Here is a 19,703-nt window from a genome sequence, read left to right as displayed (position 1 = left end):
AAAAAGACACAAAACCTTAAAAGAGTAGAAAAGTTGGAAAACAAGTGACAAAAGTGCTGTTTAGCTGATGTATGTATATACTGGTGAACATGTATAGAATAGCTTTATAAATGTTTCCACCAGACAGAACCTGTAAGTGGATGTATTGTAATGTGCAGACAGTGTTTTGAAGTAGATCTGACAGATCTGAGACAACAGTCCTGTTGAGTCAAACCCATTCTCTCATTAATTCTCAGGAATTCAACTTTTTGACCCAAGACTGTGTCTTGGAAACTAGAGCAAACCAGCACTTTCCACTCAATTTAACTTTATTAGTGAGTAAAATTTGGTAAGGTTCACTACTTTTATTTTGAAAGCATTTTTATTTGTCGACCAGTTATATGTTCATAATCATATCAGTGCAAACCTAATTCTAAAGAAGTGGAATGTTGAGTAAATGCAAATAAAACTTTTAGTTTAGTTTTTTACAAATATGCAACAAAATAAAATAATCCTACTTAGTCTTAATGAATGAACCAGATTATAAGAAAACAAACAAACAAACAAAAAACAAAACCCATACATATACATATAACAAAAATCCAGTAATCTCATTAAGTCTTATTATTCACATTAGAAGGTTGAAACATATCAAAGTTTTTTGGGAATGGGGGTGTAGAAAAGATCTCACAGCTACCATCTCAAGTAAGCATTATAATAAGAAAATATATCATAATACTTGTGATTTTTATGAGATTCATTATTCATTATGACATAATATTAATCTAACAATTAAGAGAATATTGTTGCTGGCAGTTCTTGGATGGTGGATAATGATAAGGTTATCAGAATTAGAATACTTTATTAATCCCAGGGGGAAATTATTAGGTGTGTGCAAACATATTGTTGTTTGTAATTATAATATGAAGTTATACGGTGGAATTAAAGAAAATGGCATTTGTTCAGCTTTATTTTCCTTTTGCTGTAGCCCACTGAATGATGCTCATGTTATTTCAGGTCAGTGACGTTAATATTAGTTTTATAAAACCTTCAGAACAAATGTTGTATTGTCTTGTTGTACTTTACTCAGCAACGCGTGTGATATAACTGCTAACTCACCTCTGAACCCTCGCTCTTAACCACAGGGGTTTCACTTTAGAGCAATCAGTACTCCAATGACACAAACCAATGCTTTTGCAATCATTTTACACTGATGTTTCCATATCAGTGATACTTATCCAGAAGAAACATTATATGTCTCATGTCCTACTCCTATTTACGTTGATAATTGAAAAGAAGGTAATGCAGTTTTTCCAAACCATCCTATGTTGAATTCTATTACAACACAATAAAACAGAGCGTTTTTTATAGGATTCTAGCATACTTGTGTTTCATATTAATAGTTTACTTCCAATTCTTCAATATAATAGCCATGCTCTAGAGAGACTTCACTCAGCAGTAACTTTGTGTCTCTGTTATTTACTCATTTACTTTCTAATAAAATGTGAAAGCCACTCTATTCAGCAACAGCAAGATTTAAGTGTGACAATTATTCAGACCTTCCTGTGGAAAGCACCAGGAAATCCACAGTGGTGAATTTCTGAAATTATAGCCGACTCACCTGTGCATCCAGGTTTAGGATTTCATCTGATGCAGACACTTAATCTAGTTCAGGTAGTTTTTCACTGATGCGATTCTTTATTCAGCAGCTGCTTTTTTCAGTTATTTCTGGAATTTTTTCACCTAATAATTACAGTTTCATGTATGTTTTACCAAATGATCAAACTATAAAAGTATAATCAGCTATACATAGGTACAACCATAAAACTCACTGAACTGGTTAAGATATCATTTAATTTGTTCATATACACAGACGAGGATACATAATTTTAAAACTACTGGGATGCATTTAGTCTCCTGAGTCACATGTTAGATTTAATAACTACAGTCAATGGGGTCATTTAGCTGGAAGTACATGAATGGTACTCTTATTACACAGAATCTCTGAATAATTTCTGCTTTATTCATATGCTTAATCACTGGGACACTTGTAAGATACCACCTTAATTGATTATCACAGTTTTAACAGAAGAGCATTTGTGTCAAATATTGATTCCTTGACAAACTCAGGCCAGTTTCAGGTCATTCTTCCTCATTTCTTAATCGCCTCTTTTCTCTGAACTTCAGTCTTGAGTGTGCATTACTGAAGTAAGGATATCACCGGTTTATGTCACAACTGATTTAGATTGTCCCAGACTTCAGAAATGGAAGCAGTCAGGTAAGAAACTTCAGATGGAATGCATGACGATTCAACACAATTCTCTATATGTCTTATAGAAATGTAGTGTTACAAAGCCATGAAAAGCCTATTTTCTTCCTGCTCTTTGGGTTCAGGTTACTGCTTTAACTCATTTCAGACAGGCACTAAAACTGCAAAGAAAAGTTACCAGGAGAGTTGACATCATATGATCTTCAGATTATACATTCACTGTAGTTTTGGTGCAGTTCGTCACTTTAAACCTCAATCACATTGTAGTTGTTACTGTGAGTTAAACAAACATCCAACATAACAACAGTACTTTAGAGAATTTTTATTCCTTTTATTTGTCATAAAGATCTTTTATCTTCTACTGAAAGTAGATGTGGTTTTCAACAACATATGTGGTGTCAACATTCTTTTTAATGCCCCTCTTTCTCCTCCTCAGGGCTCTTTTTTCTGCCAAGTGGTCTTCAGACGCTCGTCTGGACGGGAAGACAGCTATAGTCACGGGTGCCAAACACTGGAATAGGCAAGGAGACAGCCAAAGACTTCGCCAGCAGAGGCAAGCAATCTGAGTAATTATTTCTACAAAGAAAAACCAGAGTTGTAATGAGTGTTGGGTAATATACTGGCAACAAAGTTTCAGACCAGTGCTGAGAACTTGCATGTACGTGGACAAAAGCTATTTGACATAAACCGGTATTAATCTATCCAGGTGCCCGGGTGATTTTGGCATGTAGAGACATGGCAAAAGGAGAGCAAGCTGCTCGTGACATACTCAGGATGGTGAAGGGAGCGAAGGTAGTCGCCAGGCAACTGGATCTAGCTGACACCAAGTCAATCTGCCAGTTTGCTGAAAATATCTATGACAGTGGGTGGAAGTCACACATCTACACTCCCAAATACAGCAGGGTTTTTTTTGTTGTTTGTTTTTTTTGTATTTTTTGTAATGTATTCTTTTTTTCCAGCTGAAAAGGCCCTCCACTTTCTGATAAACAATGCAGGTGTAGCCATGTGCCCCTTTGCAACAACAGTGGACGGATATGAGATGCAGTTCGGAGTCAATCACCTGGGTAAAAACTGGAAATACTCAGAAATATGCAGTACATATCAGATTAGTGATTAGCCTAATGCCAGTGATCAATTGAGCTAAAGAAAGGACATCACAGTAATTTTGAAACTCATTCTATTGCACTTATTTTCTTCCTGTCAGGTCATTTCTTCCTGACCTTCCTGTTGCTGGATTTGCTGAAGCATCAGCCCATCCCGGATCATCAATGTTTCATCGATAGCTCACACCATGGGTAAGATCCAGTTCGATGACCTGAGTGGAGAGAAAGACTACCACCCTGTCAGAGCCTACGCACAAAGCAAACTGGCCAACGTCCTGTTTACAGAGAGCTGGCCAAAAGGATGGAGGGTAGGGAGTGAGAAAGCAACATAATGTACCATGTATGTCTGTGTTTATGTCTGATTCTGTAGCCTTCTGTCTCTGCTTCTGTGCATAAAAATGGATCTGTGCCTCTTACCGGTGTGAGAGTCTCATGGCTCAACACAACTGCTCTGGGCAAGAAACAGAGCAAGGAGCTACATGTTGGTAGAAAACAGAGCTGTCTTAAAGAATGACTCATTTCTTCATGTAACACACTTAGTCTGTGTCACTATTAATCTAATAATTTCTTGTGCAGATAATTTTGCTGAAAAATACTGAAAATGTGTGTGTTTTGTATGATCAAAAGAAGAAACAACACAATTTTGAAAAGACAGCATCCATGTTTACCAATCTGAGACAAACTGTGGTGCCTCTACCTGCAGCTTTAGGTGTGATGGTTTATGCGGTGGACCCTGGAATGGTCAATACTGAAATAGGAAGGCACATAAGGCAACTCTAGCAGGCTTAATGAAGACCGCCAGCTTTATGTTGAAGACTCCAGCAGAGGGAGCCCACACCATCAGTTACTGCGCTGTCACTCCTGAGAATCAGATGCTGACTGGAGGATACTACAAGTAAGTCTGTCTTATCACAAGAAAACGAGAATTAAATCCATATGAATGACCCTTTAAAGACCTTCCAAGTATTTTTTGTTAGTGGCTTCCAAATACATTTACTCCCTCTTCATTTAGTCTGTGATTTGTACCCATTTTCTATAATATTATCCTCTGCATTTTTAATGAAAGCAATGCATTTTACTTCAGTTAAATTACTAATTACTTAAAACTCAGAGAAAGTTCAAAGATGAGAAAAACTGAAGCAAAAGTGACTTTTTCCAAAGAATATATTATGAAATTAACATAAAAACAAGTGTCTATAACCACTGTCATTTGTCAGAACAGATGGGTTTTGCTATTCAATCGGTTGTTGCAGAAATGACATTTTCACATTCAGTATGGAGCCTCAGAACATCCAAATAAGACACATCTGATTCTGCTGAAAACCCGAGAGACTGCATTTTATCATGAATTATTGAATTATATTGATAGGATTAAAGGTTCAAATGTTGTAAACATTTTAGATCAGTACCAGCTTTTGGTCACTGCCAACTTTTAAGTTCTTTGAGGACCAAACAAGGTAAAATATGCTAAATACTTGAACTTGAATTTCCCTCAGGATTAATAAAGTAACTATCTATCTATCTATCTATCTATCTATCTATCTATCTATCTATCTATCTATCTATCTATCTATCTATCTCATCTATCTATCTATCTATCTATCTATCTATCTATCTATCTATCTATCTATCTATCTATCTATCTATCTATCTATCTATCTATCTATCTGTCTATCTATCTGTCTATCTGTCTGTCTGTCTAAATAGCGTCATAATACATGCATCAAACAATTTAATTCATCATCAGTATAATATAATATAATATAATATAATATAATATAATATAATATAATATAATATAATATAATATAAAAGTTGAAGCTTGGCACCAGTCAAGTGTATGTCAAATTATATTAAATTCCAATCAATATTTGTTGAGTTATAATGAAAAATGTGTCGTAAATGGGATTTTCAATGTTAAATTGAAATGTCCAGAGTCACATTCCACAGTGGATGTGGACAATTTTGTGCCAGATACAAGATATTGTATAAGCTACGGGTGTATCAAATTGGAGGCTAATTGGAGTCATTTTGAATTTTTTATGATTTTTATTATTAAAATTGCTCAATGATGAGAGATAGGAAAATTTGAGATTTTGTGACCTTGCTATGACCTTGAACTTTGGCCTACTTGGCCCAAAATTCAGTGGGTTTGTCCCAGGGCCTAGGCCTATCTGTGGGTACAATTTGCTAAAGATGGTTGTAATAGTTTTCCTGTAAAGTTGCTAACAAACAAACAAACAACAAACAACAAACACGCAAACAACAAACACACAAAGCAAAGTGATCACAATACCTCTTGGTGGAAGTAATAAAAGACCAATTATGTATAATTAATAACAAAACTGTGCCACAAACATTTTAAAGGACTTAACTGTCCATAGAGGATGTAAATCAATCAATCAGTCAATGTAAATCTGATGCACTTGGCATTAAAACTGGGAACTGCAGTTGTAACTGATATTAAGTTACAGTAAAAGTAACATTTCCTGCTTACTTTGTGAAGACATTAAGCCACAATAGGACAATAGTATATTTTCAGAATCACTGCACACTGCCAACCATGTTCTTAAACCAGTGTGTATGAAACAGCTCGTATTTAACTAAGCTAAAACAATGTTTATTTAAGGTACAAAGAAAATTTCATTACTGATTCCCTCATTTATTTGATCACAAATGAAGAATCAATAATAGAAACAGTGACAGTAACATAAGATTATGCAAGCAGTTCCGACCCAATGTCTCTTCTGTTCCTTTTCTAATTTTCCCTTTTCTTTTGTTTTCCTACAACAGGGATTGTGTCATATCTGAGAGCTGCAAAGCCGGGCAGGATGATGCTACTGCGCTAAAGCTGTGGGCTGTGAGCTGCCATCTGCTCGGCATCCGCTGGAGATAAAACTGAACATACTTCTCTAAATGCTACAGAGCCACGATACATTATTATTCTAAAATGATCATTGCTTGTTTAACAATTTTCTCTTTCTTTTCTCGGGCTGATGGATACTGATTTCTCCTGATGATTAGTAAAGTTTATGTCTGTATCTGTATGCTATCCTCTATGCATAAAGTTACACAGTTCATGTGAATGCTACATGTTATTGTATGGTCAACATGTACTGTATGTAATGGACATAAATTAGTAAGCAGGTACACAGGACTTCTAATGGAGTCTGAAGTGGGTGAAAAGGATTATGGAAGCTATATGGCTGAAAAACATAGAACCGAAGTACGGTAAATTGACAACATCACTGATTCCCAAATAAAGACCAGCATTTGTCCTCATGTCTGTTGTTGCTTTGCGCTATGGATAACTAAAATAAACAATATGAGAAATTCTATGAAGTATTGATGCATAAATGTTTTTTTCTGTAAAGGACTGTTTTTTGTCTCTACAGTACACATCTATCTTTAGAAGTCCTCATGGATGGGATTAGCCGTCAGATATCTACTCCACATTCAGTTGGAGGGATCTCAACTGGCCATGAAGCAATGCTGCAATATCAGAAAGAGAAGGAAAAATATTTATAATGACAAGGGTAATAGGCTTATGAAGTGTCTATAAGGCACAGGTGTCAAACTCCTTTTAATTCAGGGGCCACATACAGCCCAATAGGATCTCAAGTGGGCCAGACCAGTAAAATAATAACATAATAAGCCCGGATGTCAATATGCTTAAAAAAAAGTATTAGAATGCATGTAAAAATATAAGTTTGATGACATTGCTAGAAATATTAAGTAAAGTCAACTCATTTGTAGATGTAGTTGAATGTGTGACTACATTTACGTTAAATGGATTTAAATGAATAAATTTTAGTTACAACCACACCTCTATTTCTTTTGACCATGTAATTTGTCACCTACCCATATATCTGAACATGCCAGTCTCAGCACTTTCGGTGAAAGAGTAACAACTACAGGAGTTTCGGGTGCTTATACAAGATACAAATCAAAAAGTTCTAAGCGGCTATCGTTTGTTTTAATTGTGAGAGCCGGACTGTTTATTATCTACTAGTTCCATTGACCTGTTCCAAGGACATTTTCTCTTAGCTAGGTGTCCGCTAGCTGACTTGCTACTTTTCTCAGTGGGGAAGAGGCTGTACACTGTGAGCCTAGATAAGTTGAGTTTACGTAAAAAAAATTTAGAAAAGTGGCTGCCTTAAAAAATTAAGTAATGATTAATGAACTTTTTAAGTACATTTAGTTAAAAATCTTAGTCAAATGTGAATTAAATATACTTAAGAAGTTCATTAATCATTTCTTAATTTTTTAAAGGCAACCACTTTTCTGAATTTTTTAAAGTAAACTCAATTTATCCGGGCTTAATAATGTCAACTCCGAACTGTTGTATGTTTTAGAGAGAGAGAGAAAAAAAGTAAAATTACAGTATGAAATTGTTAACATCTACAAAATATCCTTAAAAAATGTCAATAACCTGAACAACCTGAAATTTCTTTAGAAAAATAAGCACAATTAATTTGTATATATATATATATATATAATGGTTCAGCTTCTCTTTTACGCATGTCTATTATAACTTACAAAAAGTAACAGGCATAAAAGTGTTCAAACTGCACTCACTTTGCTTAAGGGATTTCAGGTTGTTCATATTTATTCAGGTTATTCACATTTCTTGTGAAATTATAATTTGCAAAGGTAAACATTTTCACATAATTTAACTTTTTTTTTGTTTTTACTCTAAAACAAAGAGAAAAAACTGAAGTTGTCATTATTTGTAGATTCTTATGATACTGGTCTGACCCATCTTAGATCAGTTTGGGCTGTATGTGAACCTGGAACTAAAATGATTTTGAGTCCTTGACAGGCCGGATTGGACTTTTTGACGGACTGGTTTTAGCCCGCCGGCCGTATGTTTGACACCCCATCTCTGAGACTTATTTATAGTTTTACAGATTTGTATATCTTTTTCGTGCATGCATTTATATTTTCACATATCCCAGACCTACAGAAAATGTCATAAATCCTAATATGACAGGTGTTTTTGGAGACATTGTCACGGCTGAAGTTACTGTTTTATTACCCATGTGTCACCGCCTGGTAAGTTGTGAATCAATTATGCGTCAGCTCTGCTCTGATTGGTCCATCCGTCATATTGGACTGAGTAACGCGCCGGGGTGGGGAGACATGACAAACCCGAATCCATTAATGAACTGTTGGGAACAGAGAGGACCTATATGTTCATTTGTTCGTGAGGTGGAAATTTGTTTCTGTTTGCCGAATAATGTACTGCAGGTAGGTGAAGAATATTCCAAACCGGCTGCGGAAAAAGGAAAGCTTAGGTGACTGGCACCATTTACTATCAGGAATGTTGAAATTTTAAGGAGATTAAACCGCGTCGATAGGTTTTGCATTAGTATAGATCTGGGTAAAATGCCTTTCACTTCGAGACTTTTAAAAATTATTTATTTACTTATTTATTTATTTATTTATTTGATCATCGTTAAACCAAAACCCTGTGCAGTAATAGTGTTCTAATATATCACACCGTGCGTTATGTTGTGTGTTCACAGTGGCACATATTGTTTAAGAGTTGCTGTAATTATTTTTTGAATAATTTGCATAAACTGTATGTGAAAACAAACTGCAAGGGAATGAACATTTTGAAAACATGATAGCTGTTGTAAATTTTATTTTCTCCAAATACACCATCCTTACTGTGCGTCATGGGTTTTCCTGTATTGATCTATTTTGTAGGAGTGTGCGCCATAACCCCTGGTCATCTGAGAAGAGTCTAGAAGGGAAAATTTGGGCAAAATGACACTTGTTGTGAAGGAGAATTCCCTTTCTTTTACAACATATCTATATGGTTTTTTTTTTTACATTGCGTCAATACACCATCTGGACTGTGCGTTTTTTAAATTTATTTTGATATTTTAGTGACAGATATTGTTTAAGAGTTGTAATTATTGTTAGATAATTTACATCATGGATCTAAACTGCATGTAGAGACAAGCTGCAAGGATATGGAAATTTAGACAAAATGATACCTGTTGTGAAGGCAAATGCTATTTTCTTTCACAAAATACAACATTTACTGTGTTGAAATACAGGATCTTTACTGTAATTACACATTTTAGTGGCAGATGTTGTTTAAGAGCTGTAATTGTTGTTGGATAATTTACGGTAAGGATCCAAGCCACATGTAAAGACAAAACTGCAAGGGAATGGACATTTAGATAAAATACTTGCTGTGAAGGTAATGCTATTTTCTTTCTCAAAATATAGCATCCTTACTGTGCGTCATGTGTTTTCCTGTATTGATCTGTGTTGTGTAGGAGTGTGTGCTGTAACCGCTGGTCATCTGAGGAGAGACTAGATGGGAAAACAGTTGTCATCACTGGAGCCAACACTGGGATTGGAAAGGAGACAGCCAGAGACCTGGCAAGGAGAGGTAGAAACTGAGAGCTGTCAGTCCAGCTGTGTGTCTGTCTGAGTGTCTGTCCTCCGTCTGTCTCCTATTTCTGGATCAGTAATATTGACTTTTTCATGACTCTGCTTTTTGTTCCCCTTTTCTTTGTTTGCAAATTTTCAGCTTGTTTCTTACACATTCCAGGCTTTCTTTATGAATTAGACACTTGAACTGCTTGGGTGACTTTTTAAGCCATAAAGCGTGATGGTGAAGTGTGACCTCTGTCCTCAGACCTCCATCATTGAAGTACAATCCTTGTCTGCTTCTTCACTGAGGTTATACAGACATGGAAAAAATTATCAGACCATCAAAGTCATTAAAAACAAAGGTTATGCAATCAAGTAGTAACTCCTGTGTATCATGTGACTAAAACAGATAGAAAAGAAGACATGAAATACCTAAAAGCACTGTTTTTGGCAGTACAATGCCATAGATATTGATGTAAAAACTGATGTGATTTGGTTATTATCACGAAAACCATGGAAAATGGATAGATATCAGATCTGAAATTAAACTCTTATGAGCTATTTTTGTTGTTATCATTCTATTTGTCCAAATAAATGTACCTTTAGTTGTTCCAGGCCTTAAAATGACCAAGAAATTAAAGGAAAACAAGGGTGATCTGATAATATTTTCTGTGACTGTAGTTGTGAGAGCTGATCTCTGTGAGGTTCACAAAGATGACAGAATTAGCACCAGAAAGAATGATGAAATGATGATAGAAATAGTCTTGAAAATACAGTCGTGGAAAAAATATTATACCATCAAAAGTCATCATAAACAATGGTTATGTAATCAAGTACTAACTCCTGTGTGTATCATGTGACTAAATCAGACAGAAAGAAAACATGCAATGCCTAAAGCACTGTTTTTGTCAATGCAATGCCATAGCTATTGATGTAAGAACTGAAGTGATTTTGGTTATTATCAGGAAAACATAGAAAATGGATAGATATCAGCTCTGAAATTAAACTCTTATGAACTATTTTTGTTGTTATCATTATATTTGTCCAAACAAATGTACCTTTAGTTGTACCAGGCATTAAAATGAACAAGAAATTGAAGAAAACAAAGGGTGGTTTAATATTTTTTTCTTTGACTGTATCTTATTGTGACAATTTGTATCATTTACCTGAATATTGACTGAGTTTGTGTACTCAGCCAATTTATTAGGCTGTTTTTTAGTATCATTTACACGAATATTAGCTTACATTTAAGTCTCAGCCTCCTTCTAATGGGGGTACCTGATACTGCATTATGCTTCTATGTAGTAATTGATACGTTTCTGAATGGAAGACAGAAGCACTCCATCCAGACAGTGATGGAAGACACTGAAGGGCACAGAGGGAGCATTGTGAGGGTCTGCTCTCCTTCCCAGACACCAGCCAACAAAGAAAGACAAGAGGGTGCACCCGGCAGACGCACACAAAAAACACAGGCACACACATGCAGAGAGCCTAGCATGAAAACCGGTGCTGTTTATGTGATTCACTGTGCTCACTGGTCTGCGCTCAGGCTCAGAAAGGCTCAGAAAGGCTCAGCATGGCATCGACCTCTGCTTCTTTGTACAGAGTTTGTATGAGCTTGTGTGTCTGGGTGCACATGTAGGACATTTTGTATTGAAAATGAGAAGCAGATATCCATTTTTTTTTTTCTATTTTTTTAACCTGTTTAAATATATCAGTGTAGCACAAAGCGAGGGCAGAATGAAGTATCATTGCCAGAGGAGCTGCTTTTTCCCTGTTGAATTATTGGATCACGTTTCAGTAAATGGGGTTTTGCAATAACATGATGACAACATGATTAGGTTTGGAAAGACTCATTAGACAAATGTGGTTGCTCAGGGCTCTGAATCTTACCAGGGGCAACAAATAAACCTTTTTAAGCATTATTTGAGTGTTTGTGGAATTCCTATCGTTATATTATTGTTATGCGTTGTCCATTTTGACAAAGATAAATGTCCGTATTACTCTACTACTCTAAGTCTAAAGACAGAGGTTATTTTTTCTCATGTGAAATAAATGAGGGAGCACTCTCATGGTGTGATTTGCATTTGTTCCATTTACATACTGAAGTTTATTTACGCTGCGTTACACCACGTTTAATCATGCGGTGGATGATTCTTCATTCCTTCTGTTTGTTTACTATGACATTTTAAATGGGGGGACTTGTTTTTTTGGGGGGGGAAACGTGGAAACAATTGGGTTTTCCCACATGTGAAGAGGAGTCGTGAAACAAAGACACAGTGATGGGATACAGACGCTACGCTCTAACTGATTAATGGCTCTAGTCTTCCATAATAGCTGGGCACGGCAGCTATTCTCTGTGTTTGTGTAGTGAGGGGCTGGTGTGGGTGCTGTCTTGTCTACTTTTGAGTCGGTATGAGTCTGTGTGTGTGTGTGTTTTTTCCTCAAAGCCCCTTTCTGGGCTCATTAGGGAAGATGCATTGTAATTTGCATGGAATGAGAATGACACAGTTGAGAGGGTCTTGTGTTCATGTGTGTGGAGTAAATGAGATGCTAGATTGAGGGGACTATCAAAAGTACGCAGAGTGATGCAGGAACTCCCTCCTTAATTGGCGTAGGAGGCTCTGTATGCTTACAAATAAACCTTCATACTTTTAAGTTGATAAACTTTGAAACAATAGATTGAAGGAAGGATTTGAACCTTAGCTGAGTATGGTATTTATCCTAATCTATCACTGATGTTGATATTCATACTATTATGCTATATCTAGTTGCTCTCTTTGTTCTTTTGTTTTGTAGCAGCAATAATTTAAAGCCGTTACTGAAAGCCTGCTGTAAACTGATCTGCTTTCCCTTATTCATGATAGCTTTGAGGTTTGCTTGCTCATTTCTACATAGGGATAGGGTCAACAAAAATTGAGAAAGAATTGAGAAAGAAGGAAAAAAAAGATCTGGACAAGTCCTCATGAATGCACAGCTGCAGCCAGGAAAAACGTTTGTACTTGATGTGGTGTGAGAAGTCTACTGTAGCATAAAAACACACCAAAGCAAAAATATAACATAAGATTCTTCCTGCTGTGATGTAAAAGTGAAAACTCCACTCAGTAACTGTTCAAGTTGTTGTCACGGAACTTGAAATGATTGTTTTACCAGGTTGTGACCGTTGTTTTTCAGGGGCGCGCATCATCATGGCGTGTAGAGACCTGGAGAGGGCAGAGGAAGCCAGGACGGACATTTTGGAAGACACGGGAAATGAGAATATTGTTATCAGAAAGTTGGACCTGTCTGACACTAAGTCCGTCAGAGCATTTGCAGAAATCATCAACAAAGGTAGCAACAAATTCAATGTCTTTATTATAAAATGAGGAATGGCCACATTATGTCAGTGACAAATGATAAGTGTTAGAAGAGGTCCATTTATATCAACCACATTTCAACATGTTTTTTTTTTAAATAAATATTTTCATTGAAAAATATGGCACATCAAAGACAGAAAATAAGCATTTCAGGAAGTAAAAATTTGACAAACAGATAAATGTCATGGTTATTTTTGTGCATCACTCAAAATGATTTTTTTTTAAACAAAGTATACAAGAGGTAAGCAAACCTACATAAAACATACATAGAAAATCAATAATTAAATAAATTAAATATATAAAAAGAAGAAGAGAAATATAAAAATAAAGGGGGGGTATTAATCACAAGAAAAGAATGGAAGTGATTTGAAGAAAGTTAAAAGGGCTGCCATGTACTGTAGAACTTAGAGGGAACAGCTCTTAACCCTATAACGCCAAATGTATCATATTTGATACATGAGTTTTGATGCCCTCTACATGATCTGTGTGATGTTTTTTTCTTGAAAAACCTGGTGTATACAATTAGATACATACAATACACAGATAATCCACCAGGGGGGAGGAATTCGTTCACCAGAGGCCTTTCCAGTGACACTACAAAATTGTCATTAATGAGGAAGGAAGCAGAACTTTACCAATTTTGAAAAGAAATTATCAATTTGTCAGACATGTTTGTGTTATAGTATGTTTTTGTTTGTTCAAAAATATAAATATTAGAGCAGTGAGACCTGATGTATCAAATATGATACAAAATTGAAACTCATACATGGAATTGGTATTAGAAAAAAACATTTTTTTTGGTTGTTCAGGGGGACCAATAAAGGCTCCAGTTTCAAAGACCTAGAATTTTCTGTCAATGATTTAATGGTTCAGGCTTTACAGGGATAAAGAATACCTAATCTTTTCTATTTTTAAGAAAGACATAACATCCCTGAGCCGTTGAGAACTAGAGGGAGTCTTTGTGGATTCCAGTGAAGGAGAAGGTGCCGTTTTGCCAATAATGAATTGAATGTGATAACATCCAACTGGTTAGAACTGTATCTGTTGTAATCTTCTGGACAACCAAATAAGGCAATATGTGGAGAAACATTTACAGTGACTGAAAGCGCTTTGGAAATAATGTCGAAATACTTTTAACATTTATGCTTTTTGATGATACTTTGGTATTTTATCTTTCATTTTATTAACTATTTATCATGTTTTTGTATTCTTTTTAGAGGAGAAACAAGTGAATATTCTCATAAATAATGCAGGCATCATGATGTGTCCTTATTCCAAGACTGTCGACGGCTTTGAAATGCAGTTGGGAGTCAATCATTTGGGTAAGTTGTCCTTTTTGTCTTTTATTAATTATTTCATCAATATTCTTAGCTAGTGTAGGTACAAGTTACACCATTACATTCCAGATAAGTTCCTTTTTAAGAAACTGACACGTAGGAAAATTGAGGAAAATAACATAAAGATACTTAAAAGTGGATGGAGTTATTTCAGATTTGTTCCAACCTTAGATAACGATATCGCATGATGACTCTTTTAGCGTTCATAATAAAACTAGAGTAATAGCTGTGATTGTTATTCAAGTTGCAAGTCGTGTAACAAGCAGGAAAAAGAACAGTACTGCTCTCCTTAAGCTGTCAGTGTTTTCCTGCATTGGCCTGTGGCTTTCCTAGAAATTCTACCACCGTCACTGTATTTTTGTCGCATGTTAACAGTGACAGGAACATGCTGTACTCGAGCATAACCAGCCACACATAATGTATGCGCACACACAACTCATATCTCTGTCTTTCTGAGGACAGTCACAGGCATAATGAATTCCACAGCCTCTTACCCTCCCTGACCTCAGCCCTAATTAACCTTTAACCCCCGCTAAGCCATTTAAAGTCGCAAGGACAAAACCCCCCTCAAAATGTGTCCACGCAGCTTCACAAACAAATGCACAAACACAATTGCATATAGTCTTCGCATGTGTGCATTAACACGTACATGTAAAGTGGGCAAGGTCAAGAGTAGAGCAGGAAACAGGACAATGGGACAGATGTAAATATCTTCAAGTTTCCTTCCTCATGTAAAAGATTTCCTTCCACATGTGACTTTTGTGAACTTTCTGGTGCTAATTCCGTCATCTTTGTGAACCTCACACAGAGATCAGCTCTCACAACGACAGTCACAGAAAAAATTATTAGACCACCCCTTGTTTTCTTCAATTTCTTGTTCATTTTAATGCCTGGTACAACTAAAGGTAGATTTGTTTGGACAAATATAATGATAACAACAAAAATAGCTCATAAGAGTTTAATTTAAGAGCTGTTATCCAGTCATTTTCCATGTGTTCTTGATAATAACCAAAATCACTTCAATTCTTACATCAATAGCTATGGCACTGTACTGGCAAAAACAGTGCTTTTAGGCATTCCATGTTTTCTTTTCTGTCTGTTTTAGTCACATAATACACACAGATGTTAGTACTTCATTATATAACCATTGTTTTTGATGACCTTTTGATGTATAATAATTTTTTTCGCGACTGTAATTTCAAGACTATTTCTATCATATTCAGATTTGTCATGTCATTTACAAAGCTGAACTTGCCTCATCTTTACAAACAGAATATTGTTTCCCACAGTGTTACTATTCTTCTGAAAATCTTCAAGTAAATGGCAAGTCCAGAGAAAACTGTTTTAGAGGAATAAGTAGTAACGCAGCTGTTCAACACTTCCACCTATTGTCAACACAGGACATCTGTCAAGATAACAGTGACACGGTCTGTATGTCAGAGGAAGCTGAGTTCGCTGGGGTTTGGGAAAAAGTGCAGCTACTATAAAAAAAACGTATTGACTGCCGTGACATCGCTGGAATTATGAGTACCGCACAACATGGCATGTGTTATAAAATGTGCACAAGCAGTAAAATAGTCATTGGAAAAAAGAGATTTTACATTCCTATTAAAAGATCTGTGTAAATTTCCCTTCATCCCACAGCAAATCACAACAAGGCTTGCAGCTGTTTTTTAAGACTCTTTGTCAAGTATGTTTTTGAATAAATTGAGTTTTTGAGCTACAGTGATGACAGTTCAGAACATCGTGTTTGGATTAAGCATCCGTGTACCCATGTGAATAGTGGGGTTTTTAAAAAATCTGCATTTGCTTTGTCTAGAGCTGAGTTTAAACCCCCTGAGGGTGTGTGAAATGATTGCACAGTGATTCCCCTTTTTATTTTCTCTCTTTTTATATTTTTCTTTCTTATTATTAGTTATTTTGATAGTTCCACATTGTGGTAATCATTATGATACTACAGACTGAAAGTGTTTGTCACGTCTTTTCTCAGGTCACTTCCTGCTGACTTACCTTTTGCTGGACCTCATTCAAGCGTTCGGACTCCATCTCGTCTCGTTTGTCGTGGCGTCGGTGGCCCACACCTGGGACCGGGCTTCGGTTAGGATGACATCAACAGCGAGAGGAGTATGATACTGTGAAGCTTATGGACAGAGCAAACTGGCTAATGTCCTCTTTGCACGTTCACTATCCCAAACGGCTACAAGGTCAGTTAATAAATAAATCACCCATTTGTCTAATTGTGTTGTATAAAAGGGTTCCATATCTAAAGAAATGTGACTGTAAAATAAATGAAACATCTCTCTTTCTTTTTCATGCCAGAGGTTTTTTTTGTTTGCCACTTATTGCCAATCTCTTTCTTTTAAGAAATTTAAAACGCGCCTTGAGCAAAAACTGTAGCTGCTTTATGCTTAGGGTAACCCTATACAGCCTAATGAACCAAAACAAAACAAAACAAAAAAGAAACATAAACAAACAGCTTTACCTGAACCCTGCATGGCTGTTATACATATCATGTAAACTTTTTATTTATGTGGATAAGCCCCATGTCTGACTATTAAATTATCTGAGAATTTTGGAATATGCTGACTACAGTAGAACTCAGGGAAAGGAAATGAAATAATCATCGTTAGATAGATAGGCAAATATTTTAAATATGTTAATAGTTATTTAGAACATTTTCACTGATTAAAGATTTTAATTGTGTCTCTTATCACATGTTAAGGCCCCCCATTTATAAGCTGAGGACTGCTTTTGGGGTGTCCTTTTACAAAATGTATCTTTTAAGTGAATTGTTAATTTTAACTTTTTGTAATAATTTGTAATAAATCGATTGATGATTGATGAAAAAACCCAGCAATGCATTTTTTTGCTCTGTAAGGGACAAGTGTTTCACAGATTTACTTAAAAAATGCTGTATATTACAAAGGACATTCCATTAATAAATAAATAAATAAATAAATAAATAAATAAATGTATCTGAAAAAACTGCTGTATTATGCAGTTTCCAATCAAGACAATTGTTTAATGTAAAAAAAAAAAAAAAAAAGGCTAAAACTTCACTTTCCTGGATCTCAGGAGGATATCAGAAGCAAACTTTAGTTGCAGTAGGAAATCAGAGAACATGAGAAAAAATGCAATGCACCTAGCAGCTATACATCTACAGTTTGAACTAGAAGCGTATTTTAACAGATATATGTATAAAACGTATGCAAAATCATGCAAATGTGAATGAAAGGGTCAGAGTTGCTTGGATCGTATTTGTTTACATTACAGAGTACAATACAAGGATGTCAAGGTATATAGCTGCTTGTATGTATGTTATAGGTTCAGGGGTGAGCGTGTTCTCTCTGCATCCGGGGGTGGTGCAGTCTGGACCTGTGGATGGCACCAGCACCAGTGTATCCAGGTGGCGGTGAAGATCTTTAGGATTTTTACGAAAACAACAGTAGAGGTGAGCGCAGACAACCATTTACTGTTGCTGTGGAGCCAGGCCTGGAGAGTCAGAGGGAGGATATTTCAGGTAACACACCAGTATTTCAAACAACATTAAAGCTTTCCCTGCTGTAACCACCCTGTTCTGATTTAACACTTCTGTGGCACAGTATGTGATAGCTATTCTCGGTTCCCTATGTGTGCTCAGTGACTGTGCCCCTGCAAGATGCTCCCGGAGCGCCTCTGATGACGACTTGGCCCAGAAACTGTGGGAGATCAGCTGCAACATGCTTGGTATCACCTGGCAGTGATTGAGAGGATTTCATACGTGCAGGGAAAGACGTTATATATCAAGTACATCATTCAAACAGCACTACGAAGCACTTTTACAGAGACGTTGTGAAAAAGGAAAAGGATATTGATGAGAAGTACAGCTGAAAAGTCATCAATTCACTGTCAAGAGTGCCTGTATTTTATAAATGAGGAAAAAAGCTATAGTGGAATATTAATCGAATGAGATTATATGATATTTTAACCCTATCAGTTAGCCCGTATTGTTTGTAAGCACTGACCATCAGTCAACTTTCAATATTTTTTTATTAACAGAACTGAATAATGTTAAAAACTGATGAAAACCATTGAACTTGGCCAAGATGGGTATTCTCTGTTGAGGTGGTTTTGCATGTTTTGTTCAGATTCTGTTTTACATACATAAATTAAAAACAGTTTGCAAGTACAGGAAATGCAAGTAGCGGTATTAAAATTGACTTTAATTCAGCTGTATTAACACATAAAAGAAAATGATGGATTAGAGGTAATTTAGGATTAATAATGAGTTCAAACATTTAGATACTGATGTGATTGAAAACGGGTAATGTGAACATGTGATTGTACTTTCTACATTCATTTATTTTTTTAATTTTTATTTTATTGATTTATTTAATAGGGACCATGCATATTTATGAACATTGTTGTATAAAAAATTCACCCATGTTAATATGCCAGAATTAGTCAAAATAACTGCTTTTCATTTGCAGTCAATAGGCAGATGACAGAATAAGACAGAACAGATTGGATTGACCTCTTACCCTTTACGCACTGAAATACTGTATGCCCAAATGTCATGCTTTTAATTGCATTCTGTGCTAAAGAGGGTAGGATTAGAATGAAATATCCAAATCCCTTGCTATATCTCTTTTTTAGGACCATTGCTTTTTTGTTTGTTTGTTTGTTTTTAATAATTACAGTAATGTTCTCATGCATTTGTTCCCAAACTGGATATTCTCATCTTTGCTGCTATAGAATTAGACCTTTTAATTATTGTAAATTATAATTATGATCACAACTCACATCATGAGTCAAATGACAATGATATTTCATTGTTTTAACTCATTATTAGTTGTAAATTTTCCCTGTCATAACTTTTTCTTGAACGTGTTGCAGCTGTGGATGTACATCTACAAATGAAATTAAGCCAACTAGACAAAGCATGAAATAAGTTATGTTTATACTGTTTTCAATGAAATACAAATTAAAGTCAGTTTTAATATCACTGCTTGTTTGTTAACCCATAAAGACCCAGTGTTACATTTCTGGCAGTTCCCAATGAATTTTGTCTCTATTTAACCTTTCTTAAGTGATTTATTGAAATTTATTATATATTATCCTCTGTATTTTGCATTTTTCACTGTAAATCATGTATTTTCCTGTATTTAATTTAGATGTTCATGAAAACTCACAGAAAATTCAATGGTTATTATATCAAAACAGAAAAGTGAAGAAAGGTAACTTCTTCAGCAAAGATATCAATAACTAAACATAAACTAAGTTTGTT

General features: G+C 35.6%; 2 protein-coding genes across 2 annotated transcripts; both read left to right on the top strand.

Moving 5' to 3' along the window:
* The first annotated feature begins 2,243 nt into the window (after window positions 1-2,243).
* LOC115411724 (retinol dehydrogenase 12) lies at window positions 2,244-6,694 on the top strand. The gene is given in 11 exon segments (XM_075353448.1): window positions 2,244-2,257; window positions 2,685-2,754; window positions 2,756-2,801; window positions 2,955-3,110; window positions 3,208-3,312; window positions 3,453-3,492; window positions 3,494-3,630; window positions 3,633-3,659; window positions 4,055-4,114; window positions 4,117-4,246; window positions 6,145-6,694. Coding segments are annotated over 11 exon segments (888 nt in total). The 3' UTR covers window positions 6,248-6,694.
* A 1,804-nt stretch (window positions 6,695-8,498) lies between these two features.
* On the top strand, window positions 8,499-18,647 carry LOC115411545 (retinol dehydrogenase 12). Its single transcript, XM_075353447.1, is given in 10 exon segments — window positions 8,499-8,601; window positions 9,645-9,760; window positions 12,919-13,074; window positions 14,318-14,422; window positions 16,428-16,627; window positions 16,629-16,641; window positions 17,762-17,838; window positions 17,841-17,891; window positions 17,893-17,957; window positions 18,078-18,647. Coding segments are annotated over 10 exon segments (897 nt in total). The 5' UTR covers window positions 8,499-8,590; the 3' UTR covers window positions 18,181-18,647.
* The last annotated feature ends 1,056 nt before the right edge of the window (window positions 18,648-19,703 follow it).

Source organism: Sphaeramia orbicularis, chromosome 20 (genome assembly GCF_902148855.1).
Source record: "Sphaeramia orbicularis chromosome 20, fSphaOr1.1, whole genome shotgun sequence".
NCBI lineage: Eukaryota > Metazoa > Chordata > Actinopteri > Kurtiformes > Apogonidae > Sphaeramia > Sphaeramia orbicularis.
The sequence above is the reverse complement of the archived record's forward strand: the minus strand, read 5'-3'. Positions and strand labels throughout refer to the sequence as shown.